Source organism: Giraffa tippelskirchi, chromosome 12 (assembly GCF_054371585.1).
Source record: "Giraffa tippelskirchi isolate mGirTip1 chromosome 12, T2T-mGirTip1v1.2.pri, whole genome shotgun sequence".
NCBI lineage: Eukaryota > Metazoa > Chordata > Mammalia > Artiodactyla > Giraffidae > Giraffa > Giraffa tippelskirchi.
This window is the reverse complement of record NC_137286.1, coordinates 147,934,417-147,946,674: the sequence shown is the minus strand read 5'-3', so window position 1 is coordinate 147,946,674 and position 12,258 is coordinate 147,934,417. Positions and strand designations below refer to the sequence as shown.

Below are 12,258 nucleotides of genomic sequence, written 5' to 3'. Positions count from 1 at the left end.
TCACCTCCCAAGAGCACCCATCCCATCCCATCCCGTGGTGGGGAGCGGTTAGGATATCAACATACAAATTTGGAGGCGGCTAGACACAAACATTGAGTCTGTAGCAATTTTATTGAATAACTTATGGTTTTATTCTTAGAAACAATTATTTTTTGATTCCTATCATTATTGAAGCCAGATAACAAGATTTCTGTGAGAACATAGTTACAAGAAGTCATAGAGGAACTTGTGAGTTCAGAGCCCTTTGCTTAAAAAAGAAGAGCTGAAGGCTGTTGGATGATAGTCATGGGTAGAAGGTGGTGGGTGGGGAATGTGGGTTTCAGAACACTCCTGTATTAAAGGAAGCCATTTCAGAGGATAAGACATGATTTGGGGTTGAAATTTAAAAACCAGGATGCTTCTGAACTGCTGAAATGTGTAGCCCAGCAAACGTGTAGCCAACATTTCCAAATGGAGCTGCATGCAGACTGAGAAAGGCATAGTCCAGGGTGGTGGCTGGCAAAAGAGTTTCCATCAGTTGTGAGCCTACCCGATGCCCGGACGACATTCCTCCTACCTAAGTACAAAGAATATGCAGGAAATAGAGGAAGTGGCTACAAAGAAATCAATTTTGATACCAGTCGGAAGAGTATTTGTTGAACGTTTACTGGGTGCAGAAAATGGTATCTATAGGAGGAAAATCTTTTTAAGACTTTGAAGTCAGTACACAGTACTTTGTGTGTGCACATTGGGTGGATAAAACGCAGAACGAGAAATAAGAAAACTGGAATTCTACTCGTGATGGTTTTCAAAGGAGAGACAGAACAGGGTAAGCGTGGGAGAATTTTTAAAAAAAAAATTTCCATCAAATGCGGTCACCTTAGGATGGGTTACCATATGGATAAAGAGAAATAGTGTTTAAGGTTTGAATCAGAAGATTGTTGTAGAGAGAGTAAGTGCTAACAATTTTAAAAGATGATGTGAAAATTAAGGGGAAATGGAACCAAATGGATCTTGAGAAATCTCAAGAGAATGAAATTGCTAGGTTGAAGCCAGGGTGAACTTTAACTTACTCACCATGGAAGACCTAGGTCAAGGAGGAGAGGAGGGTGGAAAGGCAGAGCCTGTCCGAGGGCCAAGTGTGCAAAGGATGGTGTGAGTCACCCGGGGAGAGTCGGAGCCAGAAGCTTCCAGATGTTTGGGAACAGGGCAGGGACTCTGGCACGTGGGGCGGGGTCCCCTCTGCGCAGTCGAGGGTGAAAGACTGTGTGCCTGGCGCTGGTGCCTGGGTCCCCAAGCTCCCGAGGTGACCCTGCAGGAGGGACTGTTACACATGGGAGCTTGAAGTTCCTGATAGAAAAGCTGTTCAGAGAAGATGAGTCATCAGATCAGAAATTTCAGGCAAAGAAAGGATTGGAGAAATTGAAACATAATGTAGAAGAGTGATGTATGTCAGTGGCTAGCTTTTGAACGGTACGTTTGTTCTGCGACATTGCTGAGACACGGCAAGTTCGCCAGAAGCGAAGCGTGAGGGTGTTGATCGCGTGGAGGGGCAGAATGGCAGCTCCTTAGGGATGCTCTGTTGCCCTGGAGGGGGGCCCGAGAGGGGCATTCCCACCAATACAGGTGTGTGTTGACCGGAAGGCAGATTTCTATCAGTGAAGGTCTGTTAGGACCCTGTTAGTTAACATGACCTAGCCTGAAGGTCATTGAGTAAGCAGCCAGCACCAGATGGATCCACCACAACCTGGCAAAAGGAGCCCAGGGTGGTCCTGCTTCTAAGAGTCTGGAGAGCAGGTGGGATCCTACAGTCTCAACTTGAAAGTGTTCATTCAGAAAGGTCTGGAGGGTGGGTACAGGCCAAGCCAGTGGTCCAGCCCTTTGGGCCACTAGTTTGCCATCTCTGATCCCGGATGAAAGCGCAGGATACCTTCCCACTGTAGGGTCTTGTGCTGCGCTGTGTGGATGACACATGTTACACACCTAGCATGCTGGCTACTAATTAGAGCCGAGAATGAGTTATTGATGCGTTGCATATGATTGTTGATAATATAATAGAAATACATGGCTTTATCAATTAGCTAGTATAACTAATATTAATTATGCTATTAATTGATAATTAATTGTTGATTAGTTATTGTCTATGCTGTTTGGGGTTATCTTGTGCTAAGCAACCTGTGTGGGAGTGCTCAGGGCGTGTCAGGGCCTCTGGCAGAACAGTGAGGACCCGTCTGGAGAGCCAGGCTGAGCTCCCTGGGGGCCGAGAGGAGGCTTGTCAACATCTGCGGTGATTTGCTCAATTAGGGCTCTGGACGAAAACGGCAGAAAACAACCATGCAGATGTTTTCTTAAACGCTCTTCAGCTGTTTCACAATTCAGAGTCATGTTTGTGCAGTGTCCTTTCACTGTAGCTCTGGTGTGAAAAGGGAAACGTTTAGGGGGATAACCTAGAAAATGCAGGTCATCCCCAGAGAAGAAGTTTCTGCATCAGCTTGAAGATGTCTCGGGATTTAAAAAATGACTAAAAATTATCTTGGAGTCATTTTTATTCATGTTCCCCGTCTATACACACACACACATATACGTCTAGATCTTACATAGGTGTATATATTTCTATTCTGAAGTATTCAGTATTTCCTATTTTTTCAGTGTGCGTGTTAGGGTTCTCCAGAGAGAACCAAAAGGATGTGTATGGAGAGATATATGTTAGATAAATGTAGACATTTTAGGAATTGGCTCGCTCGGGCAGAGAGAGCCGGTTTGTCCTCGCTCTCCTTGCTGGTTGGGTGATGCCCACCTGCCCTGGGGAGGTGATCTCTCCTTTACTCAGTTTACTGATTCCAATGCTGTTTTCTTCCAGAGATGTCCTCACCACCTCACCCAGAAATAATGTTTTGCCAGCCATCTGGGTACCCTTTCAAACGGACACATAGGATTACCCTGTGCTTTTCGTTAGATCAACGTAATTTTAGATCACAGTAAGGTTGATTCGTGACTAGAACTCAGAGATAAGCCCGTACCTCTTCGGGCTCTTTCTGCATTGTTGAGGGAAAGGCAGCAGACTCCGGTCTGTCTCTTCCTTGTTGTTGCTGTTCAGTTGCTCATGTGTCTGACCCTTTGTGACCCCGTGGCCTGCAGCACACCAGGCTTCCCCGTCCATCAGTATCTCCTGCAGTTTACTCAAACTCATGTCCATCGAGTCGGGGATGACATCCAAGCATCTCATCCTCTGTCGTCCCCTTCTCCTCCTGCCTTCAGTCTTTCCCCAGCATCAGGGTCTTTTCCAAAGAGTCGGCTCTTTGCATCAGGTGACCAAAGTATTGGAGCTTCAGCATCAGTTGTTCCAATATTCAGAGTTGATTTTCTTTAGGACTGACTGGTTTGATCTCCTTGCTGTCCAAGGGACTCTCAAGAGTCCTCTCTCGCACTCTTTTCCTACAAATGTAAAATAGACAAGAAGGTCCCAGTGCAAATCCAAGGTAAAAGGAAACCTTCAAAGTGCTTGGGAGCCATGCTGCCTGGCTCTGCCCTGGACCTTTCTTCTCAGAGACCAGCAGGAGGGAGCCGAATAGGAAGTGGGCATGGCAGGATTCTGCCTGGTGCTCATGGCCTGGGAAGTGGGTTCCCTTGGCTGGAAGCTGTCTCAGAACCACTGGGTGTTCACACCAGCTTGCCTCTGAAATACTTGATCATCTTTCTTGGAGAATGCATGGCAATTACAGCTACTAGCAAAAATTTCTGGGACAGAATGGGCATTTCATTCCTGTTGTTGAGGTTCTGGAAACATTTGGAAGCAAACATCACCCCATACTTCTCCATCTATTTATGCATTGTCAGTACAAAGAAATGATGTTTTCGGCCCGATACCTCCTTGTCCATTCCCTTGGGCTGCCTGTTGATGGTGGGAGATATGGGGTAAGTGATTCTGACCCCAGCCGTATCATATTTGCATAGCAAAGTCCACATTATAATGTGGTTTCACTTTTAATTGTTCAGGGTATAGAGAAAATCCGCTTCCACCTTGTGTCAATTTTAACATCCGTCTCTGCGTTGGCAAGAAAGGGGGCTTTGGCCAGTGGTCATCGGTGTTAGGTACCAGCCTCCTTGGTGTCTTTCTCTCTTCATCTGCAGCAGAGTTCCACCCAGCTGATCTTGTGTGTGCAGGCTGCTGAGAGCTGTTGACATGTCTGAGTGGGAGCTTGCAGGGGCCGGGGTCTGAGTGGGCGCTTGTAGGGAGGGGGCTGGGGTCTGAGTGGGCGCTTGCAGGGGCTGAGGTCTGAGTTTGTGCTTGCAGGGGCTGAGGTCTGAGTTTGTGCTTACAGGGGCTGGGGTCTGAGTGGGCGCTTGCAGGGGCCGGGGTCTGAGTGGGCGCTTGCAGGGGCCGAGGTCTGAGTTTGTGCTTGCAGGGGCCGGGGTCTGAGTGGGCGCTTGCAGGGGCCGGGGTCTGAGTTTGTGCTTGCAGGGGCCGGGGTCTGAGTTTGTGCTTGCAGGGGCCGGGGTCTGAGTGGGCGCTTGCAGGGGCCGGGGTCTGAGTGGGTGCTTGCAGGGGCCGGGGTTTGAGTTTGTGCTTGCAGGGGCCGGGGTCTGAGTGGGTGCTTGCAGGGGCCGGGGTCTGAGTGGGCGCTTGCAGGGGCCGAGGTCTGAGTTTGTGCTTGCAGGGGCCGGGGTCTGAGTGGGTGCTTGCAGGGGCCGGGGTCTGAGTGGGTGCTTGCAGGGGCCGGGGTCTGAGTGGGTGCTTGCAGGGGCTGGGGTCTGAGTTTGTGCTTGCAGGGGCTGGGGTCTGAGTGGGTGCTTGCAGGGGCTGGGGTCTGAGTGGGTGCTTGCAGGGGCTGGGGTCTGAGTTTGTGCTTGCAGGGGCTGGGGTCTGAGTGGGCGCTTGCAGGGGCTGGGGTCTGAGTAGGCGCTTGCAGGGGCTGAGGTCTGAGTGGGCGCTTGTAGGGAGAGGGTTGGGGTCTGAGTTTGTGCTGGCAGGGGGCTGGGGTCTGAGTGGGTGCTTGCAGGGGCTGGGGTCTGAGTGGGCGTTTGCAGGGGCTGAGGTCTGAGTGGGCGCTTGCAAGAGGCTGGGTTCTGAGTGGGCGCTTTCAGGGGCTGGGTTCTGAGTGGGCGCTTGCAGGGGCTGAGGTCTGAGTGGGCGCTTGCAGGGGGCTGGGTTCTGAGTGGGCGCTTGTAGGGAGGGGTTGGGGTCTGAGTGAGTGCTTGCAGGGGTTGGGGAGGTGAGAACCCAGGAGACACAGGCGTGAAGCTCACGCCCCACCCAGGCTGCTCTGAGCCGCCACATGTGCTCGGCGTGTCCAGGGATCGCTCTGTAAGTGGAGGCGTTTCTTAGAAAGAAGTGTGTGATGAATTTGGAGAGTGTTTTTGTTCCAAAAACCTTAAGTCCAGAATGTACTGTGAGAAGCCTTTTCTGAAAGAGCGGTTAGCATTCCACTGTCCTCCTGCGTCTCGCTCAGGGCGTGTGTTCCAGGCTCCCCGTGTCCCCTGTCCCAGCCCTGAGTCAGCCTTGCCCCTCAGCGTTCTGGCTTCCTTCCGTGGAGAGCGGTGTTTAGAAGCCAAGATGTGGGAGCTCGGTGAGCTCGTGGCTCCCGGGCTGTCATTGCTCCCGGACTCCCAGCCGGGCCGTGATGCCACAGAGACGGACATCTCTCATCAGGGCTCAGGCCCTGCCAGTGTCACCTGCTGGGCGGTGTGTCTGGAGGTGTTGAAGTACCTCCCCTGGAGGCCGTGTGGAACTTGGGAAGCAACTGGCTGTGGATGTTAGATAAATACGGACTCACTTCTCACCCTCTGGGGGCCTCCGTTTCTTCCTGTAAGGTGGGGTCGCTCGGTGACCCTTCCGTGGTTGTCGTGGACGCTGGATGACATAACACAGCTCTCCCACGCTCTTACCTATTTGCATCATAGCCTAAGGGGGTTTATGGCAAAGTTGTTGCTTCTATTACACTATTGTCTTGCCGGTTTTGATATTATCTTCTTCATTATTCCATACTTTTTCAGGTTGTTCTTTATAATCTTAGTTGGAAATTTTGAGAGGAAGATGGCATTGCTGTTAATTAACAATACCTGAAAGAGGGCATCCTTACTGAGCCCTCAGTGAACCGGGCGGGATGCTCACAAGTCTGTGTCGGGTGGATTAGTGTCTCTGTGGCTTCTTCATCTCTGCTCTCTCTGGAGAGAAGAGGGACCCAGTTTCAGCTTCCGAACTGACTTCATCCACCTTCATAGCGGCTTCACAGTCTTTCCCAAAGTCCAGGAGAATTGCAGCCACATCTGACCCGTCCAGGTCAAGTATTTTAAGCCCAAACCCACAAGCAGCTGTGGGACCCGGTGGGAAGAGGAGCACTCTTGTCCTTCAGCAGGTCGGGTTTCGTTCTGGCATCTCCCAGAATTAGGTCACAGCTTTCCGGCTGTCGGAGCAGTTATGCATTTCTGGCTCCACAATACCGGTTTCCTGCTGACATTTTAGGTATTTTACTATGTATATGAGATGGTGGGACCCTTCCACCCAGCCTGGGAATGCAAGGTGATTCTTTCTTTCTGTTTGTTTTGGACTCTGAAATATGATCTTTATGGTGCAGTAAATTCAGAGAGAGACTCCCCTAAAGGCCCCTGGAGGTCGGTGTCATGTGGTAAAGCTGAGGGGGACGCACTGGGGTCACCCCGCAGGGCTTGGGGCTGCCGTTGGTCTGTATGTTCCCCCATCAGATGTCATGATACAGTGGCATATGCCTGGGAGTTGTGGCTGGTCCTTGTGAATCCAGTTTGGATGGACACCACTGGCTGTCTAGTGGGCTCTAGAAACTGCCTTTTCCTTTATGATTTCTGCATTGTTTCTGACACTGGTCATCATAAATTAAATACAAAGTAAGGGAAAGTAACATCCTGTGTCCAGTCCAGGCTCTTAAGCCTGGACCTCAGGCTTCAGGGTCATCACAGGCACGGGACAGCCATTGGCTGTTCACCCGCTCTGTCCTGTGCAGGGGTGGGGGTGAGGTCACGGTGCCCGGCATGAGGTCACGGTCAGCATGGCTCTCTGCCTGACCATGCAAGTGTCCCTGTGCGGCCACCTTGACCAGCCGCTGTGTCTTACATAGTCGGTACTTGGAAGCAGTCCTTTGAATTTTTCTCCTGGCATCAGATGCGTGAGCTTTATGACAGATGCTTTCCAGGGCAGTTAGTTGATTTGTTCTGTTTTGCTTTGGGCATCTGTGTTCCAGGTTTTGAGCATGTATCAAGTCTAACCCAGTGATAACAGATACTTTTTTCTTTAAGTAGTTTAAGATCCCAACCTGATACGCGTTGCCCTAAATGTTTTATAGGACGATTTGTGTTTTCATCAAGTGGCTATTACGTGTCTAATTTTGGCCCAGTTCCAGTGCTCTGACTTGGGGAACCACTGGAATGTGAGGATGTGAAATACCGCAGACTCGTTGATAATGTTCACCTGCCCCTCACTCACCGGCCTCCGCGGCTTTCAGCGCTTTCGCTCCAGCTCGGTCTTTGTCTCATTGCTGCTCACACGGGTGTCCTGTGAACCTGGAGAGCAAGGAGCTGCCTTCTTTGGCTGGTGCCAGGGAGAGAGCCTAGGCACGGGTAAGGACCCCTGCAGAGAAAGCTGGCTGTGCAGCAGCGATGCTCTGCGAAGATTGCTCAAGGCTTCTGTTCTCCTAACAGAAGGTGCACACGGAAGCACTCAGGTTACAGCCGCATAATTCAGGAAGCGCTGAAGGAAGAAAAAACACACGCATCTTTATGCTGCAGGTGTTGCCAGACCTCGAAGCCAGGATGATCCTTTTAAGTTGGGAACCCCTAAGGTCCCGTGCGTGCTAAGTCGCTCCATAGTGTCCGACTCTGCGACCCCATGGACTGTAGCCCTCCAGGCTCCTCTGTCCATGGGATTCTCCAGGCAAGAATACTGGAGTGGGTTGCCATGTCCTCTTCCAGGGGATCTCCCTGACCCAGGGACCGAAGTTGCGTCTCTTAAGTCTCCTGCGTTAGTAGGCGGATTCTTTACCAGTAGCTCCATCTGGGAAGCCCTTAGGTCCCGAGCAGCCATCTTTCCAGAGTCCTGCCCGTGTCCCCCTCTGAGGGGCTGAGGTGTCGTGGCTCCACGCACACCATCTCTCTGCAGACCTGTGAGCTGGCAGATGAGCCGTCCTTTCCCCGCACCCCCACGGGCACGTCCCCCGCCCCGCCGGGAGGGCTCACTGGACATCAGCGAGGCCAGGTCTCTGGCCTTGCAGCGGGTGGCAGGGAAGCCTCCCCGCCCGCCGGGTGACCGGAAATCCTTTCTCCCATGGACGCATTGTGCCAGTTGTGCCCCGGTCAGCAGCCGCTGCCCTCACTGCGGGTTTTGTGGCTAATCCTGAGCTGCTCACGGCAGCGTGCTTCCCGTTTGGTGCCTCCTCCCCAGTGCGGTGCGGCCTGCTTACCCCCTTTTCAAAATTTGGGTTTCATCTCTAATTTTCTAAGATTTCTTCTGGGCTCCCCTGGTGGCTCAGCAGTAAAAACCTGCCAGCCAATGCAGGAGGGTCGCAAAGAGTAGGACGTGACTTAGCACATACACACGCCACCTAAGTTTAGTATATGGATTAAACTCATGAAAATTGAACACTGTCATTCTATAGCCAATATCCTGTCCATTTTCAAGCTTTGTCACTTAACCAGTCCTGCCCTTTGTCGCCGTTTTACATGGTCGGTGCCCCACCCGTGGCGACACTTCCGGTCAGTTCCGTTTCATGTGTTCTGGTCCACAGCCCGGTCAGGGACCACCCTCCTTCCCACCACCCCGACTCCCAGGCTGCCGTGGGGCTGGTGTCCTGGGGTTGGTGACGTTGTCTTGCTTTGTCGTGCAGCGTGGGTCACAGTGACAGGGACGGCCTGGCCTGGAAGCAGGCCTGCTGTGTCCACCTGGCGGTGCAGAAAGGCGGCCCCGCACCTCAGTCCCTGGGCTCCGCCCGGAGCTGGGTGCGGTGTGCAGGCCACTGCCGGTCGGCCCAGCCTCGGCTCTGCTGCAAAAGAGCTGAAGCGGGCAATAGCTTTCAGCCCTTTATCCGGTGGCGATCTTTTGCTGTGTAGGATGTCCCCGCTGCAGGCTGGGCATGACTTCATCCTTTGCAGAGTGTACGGCCGTCCCCGCTCCGCCTGCCGCTTGCCGCGGGCACTGCCCGGATTGTCCCCCTCGCCCCCATCCCTCAGAAGCCAGTGCCCGGGCTCCGTGGTGCCCAGGCCGGCGGGTGGGCAGACACACTTCTCACACTGCCCCGCCGTCCTGACTGGCATGTCGGCTTCTGGGCTGAGCCTCAGGGATGTGCCAAGCCCCGTGTTCAGTCTCAGTCTCTGATGAAGAGTAGTTCTGGCTGAAATTGATGTAAAAGGATCCATTGATTAACAGGTACACACTGGTATGTATAACGTGATCCACACCGACCCACTGTGCAGCATGGGGAACTCCCCTCAGAGCTCTGCGGTAACGCATGTGGGGGAAGAATCAAAGAATGGATACGTGTGTATGCATAACTGAGTCACTTTGCTATACGTCTGAACCTAACACAGCATTGTAAATCAACCACACTCCAATAGAAATAAAAGTTAAATTTTAAAATAAATGCGTTTACAGAATGGCAGGTTCAGCCTGCCAGCAGGATGAAGTGCTGAGGGCATGCACACAGGGATTCAGAAAACGAACCCTTCGGCCCCTCTCAGCCCCGTCGGATGGACAGGGAGGTGGGGGCTCACACGGCCTCTCCCGTTCCCGAGGGCGGTGGGGCGGTGTCGCCCGCGGTCCCCTTGTCAGGACCGTTGGCTGAGAGGGCTCTGCTGGTTCCCAGCGGTCCCTCACGTCTCTCACCTGAGTGCGAGCTGCTCGTGCTGGTCACCACGATCTTCGGTGAAAGCATCGGTGTGCATCACTTGTGTACTCGGAGTCCTGAGTTCACTACATGGACCCTGACTGCTCAACTTTGCTGAAGAAGGTCACCGTCTCAGCATCTGGCGACGGTCCGGCTTCTCAGGGCTTCTGTTTGGAGCCACGTTGGCCCCCTGAGCTGCTTAGGACTCACTCCAGGCCTTTTGTGAGTGTGCTGGTGTGGGGGCAGGTGTGTGTGTCACTCGGTTATGTCTGACTCCCTGTGACCCCAGGGACTGTAGCCCGCCAGGCTCCTCTGTCCACGGGATTTCCCAGGCAAGATTACTGGAGTGGGTTGCCATTTCCTCCTCCAGGGGCTCTTCCTGACCCAGGGATGGAACCCAGATCTCCTGCATTGTGGGCAGATTCTGTCCCACTGCGCCACCAGGGCAGCGGGTCAGAAGGATGAAATCCGCACGTGGAGAGGAAGCCCCACCGCAGGCTCCTCCCTCTTCTCTTCTGGGCTTTTCCACCTCCCTCCCTTTCATCTAGCTGAATGGAAATCAAGTCAAGCTTCGCTCACTCTTAGGTGGCTTCAGGGTGAGCTTGAAGCGTTTGAATTGGAGCTGGGATCTAGAAGGAGGCGCCAAGTTCCCTGGGCCCTCAAGGTCGACGTCGGTGGACTTGGGTGCCCAACCCCACGCCTCCTCACTTCTGGACACACAAGCTGTGCTTGGCAGGGCCAGTGTCCTGCACACACTGACCTGGAGGGGAAGGACGGAGAACCCAGGGAAGCAGAGCAGGGATGGCCGGCCACGTGGGGAAGGGCTGTCCCCGAGCTCAGGAGGCCTCGCCCTCAGCTCCTCTGGTCCAGGGTCCAGCATCCTGTCAGCTCAGGGCTCTGGAAGACCTTGGTGCCTGTCAGTGCCTGACCGATGGGAGTGGGGGAGGGAAGGGGGGAGGATGGGGGAGGGAAGGGGGATGGGGGAGGGAAGGGGAGAGGGAGGTGGGGGGATGGGAGAGGGAAGGGGAGAGGGAAGCGGGGGGATGGGGGAGGAGAGAGACAGGCACAGGGAGAGGGAGGGGAATACAGTAATACATTCGAGTCCGTGGACAGAGGTAGCATGTAAAAACAGTTTCTTTTATAAAAAAGGAACACTTTGGAGTTGAAAGGATTAATTTCTGGAAGTTGCCTTTCCTCTGTCTGTCGGAAAGGTGGGCGTGGCTGTGCACCCACCCAGCTCTCACCTCTCACCCTCCCCGCCCTCTCGGGAATCTGTGCTTGGACGGGGAGGTGGGCTCCTGCGTGGTGGGGGTCCACGGTGGTGTCTTCAGTTCTAGGGCCTTTGAGTCAGCTCCCCCAGGGGGTGCAACGAGTGATCCTCCGGGAACCACAGGCGTGGTCTGGAGCCCTGAGAACTCCCGTCTGCGGTTTGTGGCTCCTTCAGAGTCTAAGGACCAGAGTCTGGGGGCCCGCTACTGACCTCAGATCCCTGAGAAGTGTGCCTTGAGTGCCAGCTCCGGGCTGGGGCTGGATTCCTGCTGGAGGAGAGGGCGGGGCCCCCCTCGTGGGGAAAGTCCTCGGTGTGGCCAGCGCACAGCTGTGGACACACCTCGCTGGCAGCCGGGGGCTGAGGGCGTTCTGAACTTCGTCTCTGCTGCAGCGTCTGCAGCAGCGCTGGCCCTGCAAACTGCCCTGCGCTTTTTTTTTTTTTTTACGAATAGTAAACACTTAACTGCTTAATTTTGGATTTTCCTGGATCCATTGTTAGGAATGTATTTTTAGTTGATCATGAAGCAGAGAGCCCAAGATTATATTTCTTCCCAGCTTATAAAATAAGCTACTAAGTATTTATAAGGAATGATCTGCAAGTACTTAATTTCAACTATCAACTTCACATTTTCATGAAGTACTCCATGGGGTAAAACCTTTTATTATCCCACACAAGAGGCAAAATGTAGATTTTCATTCATTCCATTCAAGACGTAACGGTTCCATTCTGATGACAACAGACTGCAAAGCCGCTTGTTTTACTGGAGGCTTCGGAGTAGGTTCCGCGTGGCGAGCTGCTCCAGCCTCTCGATGCTGTGCCTTGCCCTCGACAAGAAGATGCTCAGGTGGTTTTCCCAGCGCTTACTCATCACACAGAGCTCTCCCGTCTCCCATCTGAACTTCAGGTCCAGACCCTGAAGTGCCAGGTCATGTGTGATAGCATTCCTGAAGCTCAGAGGTCATCCGGAGACCCTCTGCTTGCTTAGCCCAGGCGGTTTGCTCGGTGGCTTCAAGCAGAGAAGGCCACACAGACTCCTCTCTGGCTGCAAGGCACGCACTGCTTTTCTCAGTCTGAACGCTTTCCGGGCAGGTTTGAAGAGCACACGGCGTTCATCCAGAGAAAATCTGCCTGCTGGGGAGACGCCTGGGTCATGGGTTCACG

General features: G+C 53.2%; 2 protein-coding genes across 11 annotated transcripts in view; one reads left to right on the top strand and one right to left on the bottom strand.

Moving 5' to 3' along the window:
• Positions 1-12,258, top strand: part of COL4A1 (collagen type IV alpha 1 chain) — a 135,615-nt gene that overhangs the window by 22,735 nt on the left and 100,622 nt on the right. The window lies entirely within an intron of this gene.
• On the bottom strand, positions 8,538-11,467 carry LOC145530466 (uncharacterized). The gene is made up of 2 exons (XM_081551895.1): positions 9,827-11,467; positions 8,538-9,335 (listed from the first exon to the last, which is right to left on the bottom strand). Exons 1-2 carry the CDS (start codon positions 9,873-9,875, stop codon positions 8,713-8,715), a joined length of 672 nt encoding a protein of 223 aa, XP_081408021.1. The 5' UTR covers positions 9,876-11,467; the 3' UTR covers positions 8,538-8,712.